Raw genomic sequence first — 19992 nt, 5'->3', positions numbered from 1 at the left:
ATGATTAACTGCAAGAGTAAGTGCAATAAAGGACCACTCTTACAACAGTCATTTATTTTGTGAGAATGTTGAAAAATTAAATTACATCAAGTTTGCATATTGATCACTTTATTAAACTGTTATTTGATACACTTTGAATGTAAAATATTCTATATTATTATTAACTCATACATGACTTATCAGAAATTCAGCCTGATGGTGAAGTAAGGAGGTTCCTGAATTCTCTATCCCATCCTCATGTATTTGATACTCCAAAACTGTGCAATGTGTAAGTATTTTTCCACTTGAAATTGAAGATCATAAATTCCCTGCTTTGTGTGAAGTATTTGGCCACATGATTCCCATTTCAGTTGCAGGAATGTTGGTGTTGCTCTGCAGGGCCCCAAGCTGTTGGGTGTGACTGGAGTCTGAGCAGGAGGAGCTGAGCTACCCTTGTTGCTGTTCAGCAGGGTCAGGGATGCTGCAGCCACTGCTTTTGGTACCCAAGCTAGCTTTGCTAGCTGTGAGACTGAGATTTTTACAATATATTTGTACTTACAATACATTATTATATATATATTACTCTGGTAAATGTGAAAGATCTATCATTCCTCTAAGATGAGTTGAAATTATTTTATAATTAGCTCATTTTTTCCCTCTAAGCAATATGACAGCGAGTACATAGATTAAAAAAAACTTCCCTTCCTCTGCTATTTCAGAAAATCTGATAAAGCACAGCAAAAGTAGGTTACTCTTCCTTTTTGTTTGCCTTCTCTCAAAATAGGAGTATTTCAAAAGGAGATTAAAGCTTATAAAATGTGCCACTGTTCATTTTGTAGATGGTTTTAACTCTGAAAAACATTAGGTAGGTAAAGTTACCTAAGTACAGCTATAAGGTTTAAAAACTTCAGTGTTTCTAAAATTTATGCCACTGGTAGCACAATAAAAAACCCTGGTCTGTGAACCCAGTTTATGTTTAAAATTCAGAAGCAGATGGAGATCTCTCTCCTGGAGTGTCAGATGTGCTGCTTGAGCAGGATCAGGACACGACTGTGCAGTCTGGAAAGATGCACGAGCTGCACTGGTGTCAGAGCAGTGGAGGTTCCCAGTGCAGCTAAAATGCAGCCCGGTGTGAAATGCCAGTTTACAGGAGTTCTGTGCGTCTAGAGCGGTCCTTTCCATACACGTATAAAAAGTCAAGTATCACAGAGGGTTTGTCACTGTCACTGGTTGCCCCCTCAAAATATCAGCAAGTGCACGAGCTGCAAGCTGAGCCCTGGGTACATCTCCCTGCCAACCTCCACTTCTCCCCTCTCAGCTGGTACCAGTTAATGATGAGGAATTGCTGAGAAAATCTGATGCTAACGAAATTGTCTTTTGTTATTCCAGAATTTTTTCCTGTATTCTAAAGAAATGCAGTAAATTTAATCAAGGTCAGATTACTACTGAGGATTCTTAGTGTCCCAGATTTGAAATGAACAATATGCCCATCCCAAACCCCTTCTCTTTTCCCCCACCCCTTAAACTGTCTGATGAACATTCAGTTGTGTCTGAGCACAGTAATAGTACCTATTTTTCCAAAAAAGCTTATACTGGGAAATGAAATCAAGGAAGGCCTACATGTCCCAAAATAGAAAATGTTATTTGTGTTTGAGGGGAATTATGGAAATCCAGCATTTGCCCATGTGATTGCATCTAACTGCTCTTGGATTTTTTTAAACTATAATTTATCTGTTTGAATGAGTTCTTGATTTTTCTATGTTTTGTGCCATTCTGTAAGTAACTGTAGGCAAAATGTTGAGTTTTGTGTGAGCTATTTAGCTATTTTGTAGAAATTTAGAAATTACAAGGGGAAATGTTTTCAGTCAACAAAAAAATAATTATAGGGAAATACCCACATTACTAACTCAAATCAAATACTGTTCAGTTCTCCATTTTTTCCTGTTCCTTAGGTACAATGTTGAAATTAAAGGCAGAATTTTTTTACTCCCAGGACAAGGGGAATGAAATACATTCTTTGCTGCTTTTACAGCAAGTGTCACACAACCTGTTTCTCTACTTCAATTGCCATGGGGTGGACAGAAGTCCCAGGAAGGTGAGAATTCAGCCAGGTGAGGAGAAGGGATCTCTACATGTGCTCTGGGTGGTTCTGCAGGCACATGATGAAATCCTGGATTGATCGACCCTCGTAGCAGATCTTGTAGATGGTTGTAAATAATGGAAACCTGAAATAAGCATGTAGGAATTAAAGGGGTTTTTAAAGTTTATATGAACGTTTCTATTCCATTTTAACAGAAAGAATTGGTTTTTTTCTGTTGAAAGTAGAAAAATTTTGCCTTTCTTTACAATATAATTTTAGCTTAGGGCTGCCTTTACTGGAAGACTACTAGGTGAAGAAGAGGAGCTAAAGAGAGGCCAATCATGGGAGTGACAGCAGAGAAAAGCTGTTTTGGAAACAAAATACCCATCCAGTATTTTTTATTTAAAAGCAATTTTGAATTGCATATCTTCTTATCCTGCTGTGTGCAAAATGGTTATATTATTTGCAGTCATTACTGGTATCCAAAGGACTAAAAAGAATGAAAATGTCTAACGATTTTCTTTTCTTGGCTTAAAGGATTCTTTTCCTTTTACAAGCTGTCTTAGTCATTATGTGGTAAAAAATGGGTCCACTGAATGATTCGGAGCTGAGCATGTAACAAAGTGCAATTATAGGATAATTATTAGATCAAGCTGTGATTTAAAGCTGCTGTCAAAATGAGCTTTCCTTTTCTCTCTCATTTTGAAAGATAATGCCACTTGAATCTTCTGTATCTATTCCAATTCTAATAAGTTTTTGAGGATTCATTTAGCAGTGTTTGACTTCTCAGTACTGCTAATGTATGAGAGGAAATGGGATGGAGGAAAGTTTAGCTCTGTTGTGTAAATTGACGCAAAGGTTTCGAATTATAAATAAACTTACGTCGTCCCAAGGAATTAGAGGTACTTTTTACCTCAGCAGTATTTGTGGCACTAAAGCATTGATATCAGCACACATCACCTGTTCAATGCATGTAAAAATCTTTGATTAGGAATATGATCCTGAAATTTGTACTGAGATAATCAAGTTCAGGTTTGTGCTGAGAGCAAGACTGCTGCAAGCTGCAGTGGTGGTATACTGAGAACAAGAAACGCTTTGACCCATAAATCATGTCTGCAAGATGATTCTGTGTATGGCCTTAAATCTTATTTGGGGGATGAGGATGTCTGGGAGGCTTTTTTACATTATATTTTCTTTTGTTTCCTGTGTATGGGCCATTCACTTAAGAGTTGGTGGTGATCTCTGTGGGTCCCTTCCAACTCAGAATATTCTGTGATTGTTTTCCCTGCTGTTACTATGTGACCTCACATTATTCAGTCTTCTATTAGGCACTAACAGTATCCCCTGAATCCACTCTTTGTCTGTGATTTGTTTCTTCTCACACTGCTCAGCCCTTAGTCCCATTCAACTGACCCTGGCAATGAGAAGTCAAGCCATGTTCTAGCAGTGGCCCAAGATGTAGAAAGCTGTTGTTGCAGAAATGAACAAGATAATTAAACTCAAGTGCAGTTAAGGAAGTTATGAATCACTCATAATTTGTTGTTGATTTTGTTGGGTTTTTTTAAATCAAAGCACTTACTTCTGGAGCATATTTTTCTGTTTCAGAATTTTGTAGACTTCAGCTGATGTCTGAGGACCTTGCAGCTTTTGTCCATTCAGCATCTCTTTTTCCAGCTCCTCAATAGACTAGAAGAGAGAAGACTGATTACTTGGGTCAGAGGGGATACTGCTGTGATACCAGCAGTTATCAAGAAGGTAAACAACTAATGATGCCTTTGTAAAACACAGAAGGACTTCTTTGTGCATTAGCATAAAATATTTCAAAATCTTTCTTACTTTCCCTGTGCGAGCAAAGGCTTCCGCTACTTTTCTGTTGCGTCCCCCGTAGCAGGTGGTGATGAGATCAGCAACCCCACAGCTTTCCAAAAAGGTGGCTGTTGACACTGGTCCCTTGCAGAACATCTTGGCAAAGGCCACCATCTCCATGAGGCCCAGGCGTATCACTGCTGCCTTGGTGTTGTCGCCGAAGCTGAGTCCATCACAGAACCCCGCGCCCACCGCCACGATGTTCTAAAAATGGGCCAGTGCAAAATACAGGGGAGGGAAGGAAACAGTCATCCAAAGTGTGCTGCTCATCAGCATGCACTGAGCTCCAAGGAAACCCCACACAAATCTGTCTTCATCAGAACAAGGGTCAATTTCCAATTGCCATGACTTATCTTTAGGAAGAAACAGGTCAGATAGCATTGAACAAAAGTTGCTGGACTTTTAGAAGATTTTTATTAAATCTTCTAAATCTGCTGTTACTCTCATGGGCAAAAACCAAAGCAGTGTTTTATACACTAATATTGCAATCACATGGCATGTATGCAATTAGTGTTTTGTTTTTCTGCTAGTTCCAAGTTGGATCTCACTGACCTTTCTGTTTAACTATTTAAAATATCCCACACAGAGTCATACCTTTCTAGGTTTTCTTTGTGGGTCTCTGATTTGAACACGCATAGATTCTGCAGTAGATAAATTTTGGGCTTACCTACAAATCTCAGCAGAACTGCCCTTGTCTACAGCACTACAGTTCCCTTTTTGGGAAAATTTATTTCCCAGGTTGGAAAATTTATTTCCCAGGTTTATTTTCCAGGTTAGAAAACTGGCACATGAATGATGCATCTTGTCTGCACTCATTCACTCACATGGTGACAGGACTCAAATTAGACACTGTGGCTTACAGAAGACTTAGGTGAGGTTAGAATTTGGCTCTAATAAAACATATTGGCTTGAAAACACTCACTTTTAAGGCTCCACAAAGTTCCACTGTATCAGAGTCGAGCACCACAGTAATCCTGAAATTGGGGGTCTGCATTAATTCTTTAAAGATTTCCCCTTGTGTTTTGTTTTTGCAGCCTGTGGGAAGGAAGTATGAAAGAGCGCTTTTACAATGTTTCAGAGTGCACACAATTAACCTGAAATAAGGTTCATAGGGAATTACTTCAGCTTTTGTGATCCCAGTCCCAAGGTATTGCTAAACCAGAGATCTGTGCAACAGCAGTTTCTGCTGCTGGATGCCAGTTTTAAGTGTAGGCAACTCCAGGGTATTGATCAGCATTGCTTAATGACACTTTAAAGAGCTTAAAAGTAGTTAAGCCCTAATGAATCTTTCTGCCTGAGAAAGCTTGTACAACCACAGACCTTACAAAAGACATTATTTACAAACCATTTTCTGCAGAACAATGGTACAATTTCTGCTTTGAAATTTGTAAACCTGTGTCACTGCTAAGTACTACAATTGGGCACAAATGACTACTGCCCAGTTACAGGGGGATCCACAGATGGTGAAATTGAAGGTTGGCACTGCTAAAACCTTTTTCCTGCCAATTCTACAGAGGTTATGTATTGTGTTGTTACAGTGCTCAGCCAAGGAGAGCCCTTAGTGCTAAAGGAACTGAGGTTTGCCTAGACCGAGAGAGCCCATGCCAGCTGGGCAAAGACCTTTTGAATAGAGTTTCACTTGAGGTTTGTACATGGTAGCTTGGTTTCCTTCAGGGGGAGCTCGGCTGTGAGTTTTACTAGCCCATGTAGCTGGTAGGTTTCTCACCATCTTATGGGAAAGTTTAAGTTTGCTTCTTGTTCTTCACAATACCACTTCTCTTTGAAGTGGCTGTTTCCAGGTTCATGGCTTTCCATGAGGACAAAAGGGGCAAAGCTCTTTGCACAGTCATCATCACATCATGGCTTCAAACCAGGCCAGCAGAAGTTAAATTCCCCCCCAGGAGAATTAATATAGCTCAACTCTCCTAATCATATCTAGTCCTATTTGTGCCTAGTTGCTGTTTCAATAACAAAAGCCCAGCTGGTACAGTTTGCACCATTACTGTAATATTTGCAAGGTAAAGAAACATTATTGCAACACAATTTATTTTTCCTTTGCCTTTCCTAGCTATGGAAGGATGTAACTTTAATTTTGACTGACTTTAAAAATCTCTGAGTTTTAAAAACTACTCAATGAACGTTCTGAATCAGGTCAGACTCGGTCTTGGGAGGATCTGGGGCCGTGTCTTGGCAAGCAGTCCAAATTGGAGAGAGGAACAGAATGTTACTGGGTTTTCTTTTCCAAACAAAGAAATTTTAAGATGAGGAAATACACCTCTGGGAGTGTGAGCACATAGAAGCTTATGATTACATTTCTTTATCTAAACTATATTGTGTATCAGCTACTGATGTACTCCATGTTGAGCTCTACAGACACAAAAGGTGGCTCTTGCCAACTCCTACAGAAACAGGATTAAGCTGTGATATTTTCAATGAATTAAATTAGCTCTCAGCACTGAAACACACTGTCAGTTTGAATCTGATTCTTTCAGCACCAAACTCTCTGGAAATAATCCTGGCTCTCTGAAGGAGCTCAGCAGGGACTGCTCCACTCAGGAACCACCTGGTACAAGTCACATCCCCCTGCTCCTTCCCGAGGTTATTCTGCCACTGGTGGCTTTAAACCCCAGCTCTAATTGACTCTGCAATAGTTACCAATGGTGGTTTCACAGAACTTCTCATCAGCCACTTCTTTGGCTATGTTGGCCCCCATCAGCACACTCATCTCTATTTTCAGTTGCTCTCGAATGAGGTCAGAGATGAGCTTCAGGCCATCAGGACCCTCATCAATCCCCTGAAAAGTAGTTAAAGCCAAGGTATTAGAATAAGAAAATGACAGCAGCAGAGCACTGGTAAAGCAGAAGATGTTCTATTGCCTGCAGCTCTCTGGTTTTAATTGAAAAAAAAAGGTCTTATAATCACTGGTGCTAGCCATTAATACAAATGCTCTGGGTTTATACTTTGGTAACTGCAAATTCAAGACAAGCTCAGGGAGAGGGGGTGACAGTCAAGGTAATCCTGCAGGAGGCCTCACATCAAGTGCTGCTGTCCTGAGGCTTGCTTTCTTTGATGTTGTATTTTTCCTTTCAGTTAAATTTCTGTAGTACAGGATCAGACATTTAAAATTAAGTCTATTAGAAATGGCTTTTTTTGCAAGATCTAAGTATTAATCAGAGTACTTTTTGGGTGTTAAAGGGCATACTGAACTGCTTTTGGGTTTTTTTAAGCTAAATTTACAGAAATTTCCTTCCTCTCCCATCTTCCTCCCCTCTCTTCTCCTTAGTGCTGCTTATGAGATAATTTCTATAGAGGGAAAGAGCTGGTATTGAAGTCCGAAAACTCGAATTACATTTCTTTCATTACAGTTTTAAGTGGGATATTTCCTGTAATGCAATCAAAAGAAGGAATGGTAAGACTACATTACTATGCTTTGCCTCTGGCTTTTAGTTTGACATTCTCTTAAAATATTAATTCCTTTTAAGATTATGATAATCTGGTACCTCTCTAACCTTAAAAAGAGATTCCTCAGTTCATGCCAGGTTGAAATTGCTTCAGTTTTGCAAAATCATTAGTGTTGTTATGCCATTTTAATGCTGCCAAGAACAGCTTTAGCATGTACTTGGAATAGGCACTTTGGCTTTGAGTTCTGTTAGGAGTTCACTGAGGTTGTAGTCTCACAGTATTTTTTCTGGCAGCAGTGCCAGCTTTTTGTATCCCTTCCTCTGCCCATTTTCACCTCCATGCTGGTCCAAGTGGGAACTGATCCAGGATAAACATGACTGGTAAAGACAGATACTCTAAGCCTGGATAGGTTGCCCCATCCTTCCCTCTCCACAGCCATGAGAGCAATGGAAGGGCTGTCAGAGCTGGGCAAGTCTTAACTCTTGCAGAAAGAAATGCTTGTATTTATGCAGAGCATGCAACTGAGTGCTGCAGCTCCTGCCCTTAAGCTGGAGCTGTTTGTTTGCTCCATATTGACTGGGTACTGTGGAGACAACAACTTACCTTGATCAGGGAAATCCCAAATGTCCCAGGTTTTATCTGTCCTGCAATCTGCTCACAGATTCGTCCAATAAATTGATGTGGTAGAACAAACACTAAAATATCTGCTCCATTTGCTGCTTCAGCCACGTCTGGTACAGCCACCTGGGACAAGAGTGACAAACAAAATGAGCTTCAGGTAGGAATTCTCAGTTCTTGCAAGACACCATCGTGCCAAAGCCATGGCAGATGCAGTGTCCTTAATTTTAACTGTCCCTGTGGCATAGCTGCCAGCTCTCCACACAAGCATCTACAGATCTCTTCTAACTATCCAAAGCAGCTGAACTGTTTTGGGGTTGTATTTTTAATTTTTTAAAATTATTTAACCCTGCGTGGATAATCTGGGGAATATGATATACTTCATAAATTTGCATTGTGCTGGAAGGCCCCTTCATCTTCTTGATCTAGTTCCTGAAGATAGCTGACCAACCCATATGATTCTTCTGGAATGAGTGGTAGCACTGGGAGGCATAGGAGAAAAATGAGGTGCTGGGACAGAGGCTCTTCTGGAAGTCTTTAGTTTCCATAGGTCCCCAGCTGAGTTACTGAGGAATAAACTATATCAAAAGGCAGAGATTATCCTCTTTGGGCCACTATGTGTATTTGTTTTAAATATACAGTAATTTACAAAATTACAAAAACCTATACAACAGGAGTTACAAAAACCTATACAACATGCTTAAAAACTACCTAGCTATATCTTCCTCCAAATGCTGGCATTACTTAAAACAACAATTCAAGCCAGGCTACAGAGGCAAGAGCAGGTGAATTTGAGCCTCCTAGAAGTAGCTTACAATAGGAGGAAACATCACTCTTGGATGCAGCCTTGGAGCACGCAGACTTGAGAAGTGGGATTCCCAGCAAGAAAACCAGAGCTGCTGCCAGCCAGGCTGCTTCTCTGGGAAAACAGTGAAGTGGGAGCAGGGCAGAGGCTGGCAACACTGCACAGGCTGTGCTCCTGTCTCTCCAAAATGCTGCAGAGCAATGCAAGGAAAAGCTCAGCTTGTTTGGCTTTCTATTTTTTTTTTCTCAGTTGGAGATGATCTAAGGGTCCCTCTACCACAACCAGCTGATTTTTGCTGGTGAAGGTTCAGGCTTTGCTCTAAACAGGGTGAGGCTGGCCTCAAGGGATGATGACAAGCCTGTTGATTTGCTAGAGGGTTGTAAAAATAACTGTGACAAGTCAGTTGTAACCCAGGAGAACTGTGTGCCAAGTTCAAACACCAGGAGTACAAATATGCAATCATAGCACAAAATGGAATACTAAATATAACTACTCCCCAAGCAAGGAGACCTGCCACATGCAGCGTTTTAACTTCCCTTTACAACTGCAACTGTTCCAAAAATGTGGCACTACTCACAAGTAGTGGCATTTGGCAAAATCTTGAACAGCCAAACCTCCTCACCTCACTTGCTTCAGTAGCAGTAAATTATCTAAGAAGATTGATTTAAGTAGAGGTGTGCAACTTGGTATTTTAAATGTCCATGAAAATAAATACCTTTTGTTTTTTGATGGAATTTAGAGCTTTATTAACTACAGCTGTCCTGAATCATCCATTAACTGATAGCTCATTATTCATCTCCTTGTAAGCCACAGCCTCTGCTTTTGATTTCTTTTTCTGAAGAAAGGAGAACAGTAGCTTTGCCTATTTTTTCCAGAAGATGCTGTGGGTTTGAAATATCTCTGTGTAGACAGATCTCTGCCTGCCATTTCTAGAGTTGTGCTGATCTCTGCCAGGGAGGAGGATGGTGTGATACCAGCACAGACACAGTTGGTGTTTGAAGTTGTGCGTGACATACAAGACAAACAGAAATCACAGAACTGAATAATATTCCAGTAAATTATAGTGGAGTTAGGTGGCAAACTAGAACAAAGCAGTGAATTGCTTCCTAATTTTTTTTTTCAGATGTCGCCTCCCTTATATATATATTAAAAAAAAAAAAAATTAGAGATTTTTTTTTTCAACTTACCACATTGTGGGGTATCTTGTATCCAGGCAGATATTTAACATTTTCATGTTCCTGGTTGATGATTTCTGAGAGTTTTCTTCCATTAATGATCTCTTCAAACACCCACATCTTGACAGTGGGATCAAATCTGTTGGACTTCTGGACATTTTTGCCAATGATTCTTGCTATGGCTGATCCCCTTTAAAATAAAATAAAAATAACTAAAAGGGGAAAAGTAGTTTTATTGTGAATTGGAAACAACGAGTTACTTTAAACATCATAATCCATAAAAAGCCTGTGCTATAAAGCTGTCTAGATGTTTGCAACATTTATCAGAAAGCTTTATCCACTACCCTCCATCAAGAGCCCCTCAAGTTTGAAAACAGAGAAAGTAGAACAGGGGGAAAATATAAATGCAATAATGGAACTGAAGTAGTATCAAAGGTTATAGAGTAGGATGTACCATCAATAGCACTAAAAATGCATTAGCTGTGGTCAAAATCTCTTACAGTCCTCAGATAATTCTGGGTTTTTGTCAAGATCAATAAATATAAAATAATCCAGGTGGTAAATAAATGCTGAGCTATCTTGCTGTGACAGTTTTTGTGCATCTCATGTAAAATAGATGCATCCCCCTTTACTATCATAACCAAACAGGTGCAATAAGGATTTTACGTAAGAGCTAAATGCTCAGAAAAAGACCAAACAACCCTTCAACCTGGTTGTTTCTCTTTACTTATTGTTCTAATTATCACTGTAACAGGATCTGTAATACTTGCAGCCTGAGGATATTTTAACCATCCAGTTTACTCATCTTGAGTCAGGCCGAGCATTTTTAACTTCAGGTCAGACAATAATTTTATTCCCCCATCATCACTGCAGCCTTGCAAACACTCACGTGGCAAGGGAGAATTAGAAACCTCACAGAAAATATTGGAAGTATTGCTTAATGAACTTTAAACTATCTGGGGAAGAGGGGTGATTATTTTTACTCCTCTCTTCCTTCTCTCAATTTTAATGCTACTTTAATCTCTCGAGTATTGGCCACTTCATTAACACAAATGAAATAGAAGCTCCAGTTGCAGCACTCTTGTCCTCTGACCCACTTGTAACAAGGAGCATGAATGGGGTTTAGCTGTGATGTGTGTTCTGGAACTGATAAAGTTCTTGGGCATATCAAAGACAAAGTCCAGGTAGGTTTGTGCTGTTAATGATTCAAAGGGAAACCGCTTTGTAACTGACCCTCCTTGGTTCACCCAAGAACATTTTTCATGTAACAGGTTTGCATAGGTTAAATCACTCAATAACTTATAAGGTCTTATTAATAGGTAATTAAGGTCTTAATCTTTAATGACAAAGAAATCCTGCTGAGGTCAGGTTTCACTTTGCTCAGTGTTGATTATATGCTATATTCTGAGCTGCTGTAGTGCTTTTTTATTTAATTATTTAGTTTGGGGCTTTTTGGTTGTTTTGGGGATTTGTTTTATTTGTAAGGGATGATTTGGTTTGGTCCTTTACAATATTTAGAGAAGTGTTTTAATGGTGAACCTTTACTATAAGAGTTCTGCTGTTTTGAAAGAAAGGCATGCAGTTATATCATACATTCATATTATTTATAAAATTGCTACTATTCTGGTTCTCTTCCTTTGCTATCAGCAGAGGGCACATTCAAAGCTTGAGCTGAGGATGAATTTTGGCTCCATACAAGAAATGTACATTAACAAGAAAAAGGGTTGAGTTTTTTTTCATAAATATATAAATTCATTATCTGGGTTGTCCAGCACAACCTGGATGATGAACTTAAACATCCAGCCTGCCCATAAAAATAACTTCTATAGCTAAATACCAAGAACACATCATTTTCTGTTGAAAGATGCAGACTCCAGCTCTAATCCCTGAAAACCTGAATGGGACTTGCAACTCTCAGTAGATAAACACAAACCCTCCTGCACCTACTGGCAACCACAAAATGCAGCACAGCACTTGCTTCGCTCAACCATATCGCTCATGAGCCTCCTGGCAGTGTTGACTTAGCAAGTCCCCGTGACCTGCTGAACTTCTGCAGCTGACATGAGCTTTTGCAACATTTCTGTGTCACGTGTCAGCCACGATTCTGAGCTGCAGGAAAGCCTCAAGAGCACAGATCTGAACTACCACCCAAATGTGTATGAGGAACATAAGAAAAAAAAGTGTTTGCTAAAGGTAAACATTGTATTTCTCTGTAGCACTAAAACAACCTGTTCTGCCACCAAGGCTATGAATAGATATATGAATAGATATTATTCATAAATCAGAATACAATGTTTTATGTCCTCCCTGAGGATTTTAGAGTTGATGTATATGGTGGGAAGCAAGAGATGGGCCCAGGCAGACAGGCAGTATGGGTAAGTAGATGGTATTGAATGGGCTGGGGTCTCAAGATCTCTGTAGTATAACTCTTATCAAGTTTGTAGGTACATGTGGAAAAACAGAGAACTTCCTCAAGTACAGATCTCAATACAACTAAGTGATTTTAAATGATGTCTCGTGGGAAGGAGGACAGCCTGGGAAAAGCAGGAGATCCCTGCTTGAGGATGCAGCAAGAGAATGATGAAGTTTGTGACTGCGGACTAAAAGTAAAACAAGTTGCCTTCCAAACATGCAGTCAGGGCTTGGAAGTTGAGGGCTTGGAAGAGATAATGAACTGCCTGCACAGGTGAGGCAGGTGAGGGAAGAGAAAGTGGCAGGGAAAGGGATGCCTTCTCTGAAAAAACATGTGAAAGCAGCAGTTGAGGAAACAAGTGATGGGGCTAGAGAAAGCCAGCAAGCAGTGTGACAATGAGGTCCAGAAGACTTGTCTGTGCAGTTCTATGTGAAAAGCTGTATCTGTGACATGTCATGCACAAAGAGAATGCATTGAGGGCAGTGGGCTGTTTTTACAAGGCAGGAAGGCAGAGAGCTGTGTTTTAACTGTGCTGTGTTCTCAGCAGCTCACAAGCAACCACTCCCTCATTACTGACTCTTCTGTCATTACTTCCACCTAGCTGTCAGATATTTTTAAAATCTTAAGGAGCTTTCTCTCCTTGTACAAAAACAATCACCAGAACTACCTGGAGGCTGGGTTTGCTAATCTCAAATGCATGCACATGCATGTTGGTCTGTTGTTTGTGCTCAGTGTACAGAAAACATAAGAAAAGTAAGATGCTAAGTCCTGTGAGATGGATTTACTGACCTTACTGGGGTCTGTCAGACTCAAGGAGCTCTGGAATCCTGTGGTTTGTCCAGGCTGGAAAGGACTGAGCAGTAGCAAACATATTCTTAAGAATGAGGATAAATGGGAGACCTGAACACCACGCTGTGTCCGCACCAAGATGCAAAAGGACGTGCTGAGAAGGGTGGAAGTGAAAGGTGCCAATACACTGTGGCTTTAAATGAAGCCTGTGCCTCGGCTCCTTCAGAGGAACACAAACAGCATCACCACCCTTCTCACTGCTGAATGCTTCAACCTGAGCTGCTGGGGCCCTGCCGCAGGCACACACAGCCACAGCTGCAGCTCCGGGCCTCTCCGGATTCTGTCGCCAGGCTTTAAGCGGCACACACACCTGGGGTGATGCGGGAGCCTCGTATCTTTCCAGTTCCCATTGACTGGTGCATCTCTCGGGGTCGATGGTCCCTGCCCAGGAGCCCAGAACCGGACGGGTCGGGGTCGCGGTTTCAGGACCATGGAGACGCCCCGCGCCCCCGGCCCCGCCGCTCCCCGCACCGCACCTGTTGCGAAACCCCCGCCCGCCGCGGCGAGAGGAAAAACCGAGGAAGGAACAGGGGAGGGAGGAGGAAAAGGGAAAGACACGAGGAAGAAAAGGAAGGACGGCAAAGGGAGAGCCCCCCTCCGCGCTGCGGCACTCACCAGTTCCCCGAGCCGACGATGCAGACGCGAAGCGGCGACATCCTGCAGGCTGTGTCCCGCCCGCGGGGCTCGGCTCGGCTGGGCTGGGCTGGCTCGTTCCCTCCCGCCCGCCAGCACCGCCCCTGCCGCCCGGCCCGGCCCCCGGCGATGCGGGAGGGACGGGCGTGAGCGGGCGGCGGCCTCGGGGCAGCGCCGGGTCCTCCCGGCTCCGCCTGCGGCGGATGCTCTGCCCGGGTCGGTCCTTACTCCGAGGGATTCAGTGCCCTGGAAGGGGGAATGGGGGAAATGGGGGAACTGGTGCCGGCTCCGAAATGCACGGGGATAGGACCTGCGTGGGGAAAGAGGGAAGCCCTGCACTTGTCCTGCGGTGGGACCTTCCTGCCCAGCGGCGCCCCGAGGGGTTGGGCAGGGTGGATAACGTGGCAGAGGCTGTGGCAGAGGGACACAAGCTGGGCTCTTCGGGACAATGAGAGGCATCTCAAAGTCCCACTTGCCTTGCACTACAAAGAGTAATGATTTAAATCCTTCAGTTACATTAGGAACCTAAGAAAAGCTATGAGTGCATTAGCAGAGCCAAATGCAGCTGATAAATCCTGAACTATATCACAGCTTTTAATATGGGACATCAAATATAAGTTGTCTGCAAGGAAGAATAAAAAGGAGTGCTGGTCTTTTTCTTCTATGTTGTTTAATCATGCATAACACCCTACAAATGACCACATTTTATCTCTCAGCCCTCTAGTACACTCTGTCACCTCTTCAAAGCATCCTTCTCTCATTTTTGAGCCAAAGGACTGCATATGCCACCTTTCCTGCTCTTGCACTCCTGTTTTCCCTCATCCTGCCATGTCCGGGCTCCCATCTCTGCTGGGGGCTGTAGGCTCAGCAGTGACCACATCTGCTGCCCTCACCCCAGAGTTTGGCTCAGTGGGTTCCTGGCTCTGTGGGATGTGGACACCTGACCCTGTGATTCATAGAGGGAGGCTGGCTGCCAGCACTGGAGGAGCCCGTGGGTGTTTCTGGAGGTGCACATATGTTCATCTCCCCTGCTGTCAGCTCCATTGGCTCTATTATCTGGTGCATCCAGACAGTGATGACTGTTTGTGGACTTAACAAAAAGACAAGGGAAAAATCCTGCAAAATAATATTTTGAGAAAATAACCAGGATAAGCTGATGAGAAGGAAGGTGTAGCTGGGACCCTGGACACGTGTGAAGCCTGATGGAGATTCTGCAAGAAGATGCATTACCTGCAAACAAAGTTTGAGCACAGCCAAGGCACAAGAGCCTTTCTCTGGTTCCAGGTGTATTTGCAGCATCCTTCTTGTTCACCATGATTTGCTTTTTCCTCTATGTCCCTTCACTCTCTTGTCCCTTTAACTCACTTTCCCCTTGAGAAGATCTAAAGTGGAGGTGAAGGGTTAGCCATCATCATTAACTGTTCCTCTGCTTCTGCAAGATCTTCCCAGGCCTGAAGGAGAAGACATAACTCACTGAAGCACAAACTTCTGCAACTAATGCATGCCACAGAATACATCCCTGGTCTATGAAATACATAAGTATTGCAAACTATGTAGTGTGGTTTTTTCTAAATTAATGTGGAAGTTTTTAATTACAAAGGAAAACTGTAAGTTTGGTGGGCTCTAGACTGATTTATGTGGCTTCCACATTGTGACTACAAGGACCATTTGGTGGGTGCAAATAAACTGGCATGGGAGGAGCAGGCAGATGGATACAGCAGCACTTGCGAAGAGCAGAGGATGCAGCCTGGGACTGAGTGCACACATTAGCTTATCTGTCTGTGACACTAATTGGCTGTGGAAGTAGATAACTTGTGCTGCTGCTGAACTCTCCTCTAGATTTGTGTGCTTGCTCCTCCATGGAGATGGATAGAGAAGCACTGACTTCCCAAGGATGGTTTCGGATGGTCTGCAGGCAGTTTTAGATGCCAGGTTCGGATGTCAAGGTTATCTCAGTGGCAGTGTTGTGTGAGGCCCCGAGAAATGGGTCCTTTGTTAGATTCCAGAGCCCCGGAGCCAAAAGCACACACTGGCGGGTGCTGACGACTGTTGTTTTATCAGGCAATGGGAAGGATCTGCTCTTTCCCATGGAAGCTCCATGTTTGTTTTTCACATAAGCCCAGGAGTGCTAGCTCTGATGTGTGAGTCATTGGGGCATAACAGTCATAAAAGCTCAGTCACCATAAAGGGAGGCTAAAGACAACTCTCTCAAGGCCACCCCTATCAATCTCACCTGATCTTCCACACCCAATGCACAGGACCCAGAGATTACACAGCTGAACAGTTTTCCCCTACAAACAGAAAATCGTCACCATCAGTGCAGCCATACCAGGGCAACAACAAGAGATTTTGCTAAGCCCGGTGTGACTCTTCCTATGGTGGCAATGCAGTCTTTGAATATCCCCAAAAAAGTGACTGAGAAATGCCAAACTCAGTATCCCTCTTAAGACTGGTTAGAGGTTCTGCCCCCTCTTCTCCTACTGAAAAGCTATTTGAGACCATTACTCCTCTCACAGTGAGAGCCCTTCTTCCTGTTTCATATCCAACTTATGCCCATCTGCTCTAGCATGAGTGCTGTCTGTAAATGTAAATGATTCTTTTCCCCTGATGCTTATTCACCCTCTCTGCCTGACTAAAACCTCAAATGTATTTACAGAGAGGAATCAGATCCCATTTCACCATTCATTTTGCCAAGCTCAGCAAGACATGCTGTCTTAGCTATTCCTCTGATTATCTAGATGTCACTTCTTTGTACCTGTTCCAGGATGAATTCAGCTGAATTTTACCCAGTGTTTTGTATCTATTTGTTTATTGATCCTGAAAATACAGAGCTTGCTACATGTAAGACTCCATTTATCTTTCTAATAACTACACCACAGACATGATTCTTCCTCTTCTGTTGTTCATAGTGGATAGATTATAATTTATGGCAAAAATGTTACCAGTCTCTCATTACATGCCCCTACATTATATGCTGTTACATTTCTTCCCATGTCTGTTGTTAGGGCAGGATAGTTATATAATTCTTCCTTTAGGATTTCCTCTCTATTGAAAATATCTCCCAGATTTGTTGTTAGCAAATTTCATTACTTCACTCATAATTTTTTGCATCCAGCTAGCTAATGAAATTCCTTAAACTTACTGACTACTCCTGTTCTGTAATTTTGCTTGTCAGTCCCATTTAGCAGTTCTCACTCCCAGTTCTGTTCCTTCATCATTTTATAGTGTTCATGTTAAGCCTCACCTTCTCCAGTTTAACAAATAATTATCTAGGCAATACCAAATCAAATGCTTTACCAAAGTTCAGCTTGATAAGATTTATTATTTTTCCTTTGTTCTAATATGCCATTATCTTATCAAAGAAGGACATTGAGCTGGTTCTACATATAATGTGCCTGATCTACACTGCTTCCATTCATGTCTTTTGTTACTCATGGCTAACATTCACTCTAAAAAGCCTGACAATGCATTGATAGAGATTATTCAGTATTCAGAAGTGGAGGGTAAAGAGCTCTCAAGTTTTGTGGCTGTGTTACACAATAATTTCCATACCCACGCCCTTTAGCCTCTTAAGTGTGCTGCCTCTGCTCCTTGGGGCTGGTTACATTTTTTTCCTTATGGTCTCTGAAGCAATATCTCCCTTTATCTTTTAGGTATCTGCCCTGCTGCAATTGTGGTGAATGCTTTCCTTCATTTCCTTTGCAATCATGCAGTAAACCCTTTATGTCCTTGTTTTCCTTCCCTGTGCAGGTCTGGTTTGTTTTGATTTGGAGTTGCATCATTAATTTTGGATGTTTGAATGACAGTTCTCTCTGCATATCACTCCCCTCTCCCTTTTTTCACTAGACTTCCTACATATTCCTGAGATGTCCTGCGCTGTCTGCATCACAGTTCACATCCTATGCAGGGATCTGGAGCTACTGGTAACATTCAGCCTTATTTTGTCTAAACTCTTCGGAGAGAAGTAAGATTCAAGGACCTCTTCCATCTTGTGACTACTTGAAAGCAAAGCAGAATATGAATTTTGCACTCCCTGCAGTGATGATAGCATTGCTCCTCAGCATCTTAAGGAATGCAGGCTTTGGAGTTTAGGAAAAGAGGAGCTGAAAATTGAGCTACGTTTTTATATTTTTCCAAGTCTTGTGGGTTGATGTCAGCAGGACTCATACATTCCGTTTTCTCACCTGTGAATCTATAGGTAGAGTTAAGTTTGGGTTAGGTCTGGAGTTTAGAGCAAGGGCTCCCAATGTCAGCCTTGGTATGTGAGAGGAGCCCACCTGTTGTGAGTGTCCAGAGAAACCTTCCCCTGGTCGAGGTCTGCAGACCATGAAAAATCTATCATTTCAGCTCTACCAAAATGCAAGTGCAGTGCCTGACCTTCACCTTACACCAGACAGCCTGGTGGGCTGCATCGGCATCAGAATGACTCAGGTATCATGGGCCTCTTCATTTTCCTCTGGAAAATTTTTGCACATAAGCTCTCCCTGAATTACATCCTAAACAGAAGATATACGTGGTTTTAAATGGATATATAAGCACTAAATTATTATGCCTAATTACTTTTAATTACAGATAGTAAATAATAGCCATTTCTACTGAGGCAGCATATAATATCTCAAAAAGACTTTTACAGGATATTAGGTAAAAATAAACCATGTCAGTTTGTATCCCTAAAAGCTGACAGCCCAAATTGCTTACAGCTTTACAGCTTCCACATGGGCTTCTTGCAGCCTATTTTTACTCACTCGTGGGATCTAGAAAACAAATCAACAGTGAAGCTTTAACTCCACTCATTTCATTTAGTTGAATTTTCTGCAGGTTCTGATCAGATTATGTAGGAAGAACTTTTTTTTTTTCACACTTAAGTTAGTTCTCAACAAAGTACTTAGCAGAAAATGAGACTATAGAAATCTACATAATTCCAAGCAATTTAAGTAATTCAAGCAGAACAGACTGAGAAGCCAATTGTAAACTACCTGTACTCTTCAGGACGTTCCGTAATCCAATAGAAAAGTTTTCAGGACAAGAAATAGTACTATAGCAGAGCTGAAAAAATGCATTTGACAGAGGAAAAACAGTATTGGTAGCTTAATTTTCTATAAAACAGATATCAAACCCCAGGCAACAGACCAACAAAGACTTTCCAAATACATCCACTCTGTATGCAGCATAGGCCACAACAAAAAGGAAGGATATAATTTGGAAATTAAGAAGTAAATCAGAATTATCTAGAGTGTCCAGGTAGGAGATCTGGTGATGAGAACACTTCAGTATCAGTATCCCTCAAACAGAGCTTAAATGGAAACACAGCAGTCAAATTATTGACTTATGTAGGTTTGCCTACAAAAATTACCAAGTGCTTTGGCTTGGTTTCCAAGCTGAACTTGTTAACCTGATACACCTGGAAATGGCATTTGAGACTGGGATAACAAGCATCTAAACATGATAATGGAGATCTACAGCAGATGGAGAGATACACGTTGCCATAGAAACCGTGCAGGAAAAGTGTGTAGGAGTAAAGCATGGCACAGAAAAGCATCTGGGAGAAAGGGCTGAAGAGCTGAACTTACTCAGCAGCTCTTAAGGTTAGATGACACATTAATAAAAAACCAGTTGTTTTTCAGCTTATAGAGAGTCACAGAGGAAAGGAGTCCTTAACACTGAGCTGCAGAACAATTGAAGGCAGCCGTGCCATGCTGTGGCATAGTGGGGGGCAGAAAAAGTCTCTAGGGAAAGGTTGGAGATGGTCATGAGGTGGATGAAAAACTGGGAAGCCCTTTAACCAGAACGACAGAACGTGTCCTCCTGCACCTGCTGAGCACACCTGGACCCAGGAGGATGACAAAGCATATGCATTCCTTGGATTTCTCTCCCAGCAGCAAATCCATGGAGGGTGACCCAGCCTGGCTCATTCGGAGTCTGCAAACTCTCTCCTCTGCACAGAACCTCTTGGGTGGTCCCACAGTTGCTGCAGGGCTGACTCCTCTGTGATGGATTCACATGTGGCTACATTTCTTGAAGAAACCAGGCCCTAAACAGACAAATGTGTGTTTTTGAATTCCAGAATTCCCCATACAAGGAGCTTGAGTAGGGGAATATCTGGAGGAAATTCCTGCACTGTTGGGGTGAGTGATATGGCAGAAAAGATCTCCTTGAGCTCAGGGAAAGGAGT

At 42.0% G+C, this 19992-nt stretch overlaps 1 protein-coding gene across 2 annotated transcripts; it reads right to left on the bottom strand.

The window, feature by feature from the left end:
* Positions 1 to 37: 37 nt before the first annotated feature.
* On the bottom strand, positions 38 to 13902 carry LOC310911657 (glycerol-3-phosphate dehydrogenase [NAD(+)], cytoplasmic-like). 2 transcript variants are annotated; one of them, XM_083865427.1, is made up of 8 exons: positions 13803 to 13902; positions 9938 to 10115; positions 7931 to 8071; positions 6581 to 6719; positions 4848 to 4960; positions 3896 to 4129; positions 3639 to 3745; positions 38 to 2204 (listed from the first exon to the last, which is right to left on the bottom strand). In XM_083865427.1, the coding sequence occupies exons 1-8, from the start codon at positions 13841 to 13843 to the stop codon at positions 2108 to 2110; spliced, it is 1050 nt and encodes a 349-aa protein (XP_083721553.1). In that variant the 5' UTR covers positions 13844 to 13902; the 3' UTR covers positions 38 to 2107. The 2 variants fall into 2 exon arrangements, with proteins under 2 accessions (XP_083721553.1, XP_083721554.1); XM_083865428.1 differs by lacking the exon at positions 38 to 2204 and adding an exon at positions 2971 to 3019.
* Positions 13903 to 19992: the final 6090 nt, after the last annotated feature.

Source organism: Zosterops lateralis, assembly GCF_965231275.1.
Source record: "Zosterops lateralis genome assembly, chromosome: 7".
Taxonomy (NCBI): Eukaryota; Metazoa; Chordata; class Aves; order Passeriformes; family Zosteropidae; genus Zosterops; species Zosterops lateralis.
This window is presented reverse-complemented; position numbering and strand designations above follow the sequence as displayed.

What these genes read in the sequence shown, in the direction of transcription:
- LOC310911657 (XM_083865427.1), bottom strand. Translation starts at nt 13,843, where the DNA reads ATGTCGCCGCTTCGCGTCTGCATCGTCGGCTCGGGGAACTG. An exon ending in ACAAGATACCCCACAATGTG is followed by an intron (nt 8,072 to 9,937) that starts GTAAGTTGAAAA and finishes CTCTTGTCCCAG; the next exon opens with GTGGCTGTACCAGACGTGGC. An exon ending in TTGGGATTTCCCTGATCAAG is followed by an intron (nt 6,720 to 7,930) that starts GTAAGTTGTTGT and finishes ACTACTTTTCAG; the next exon opens with GGGATTGATGAGGGTCCTGA.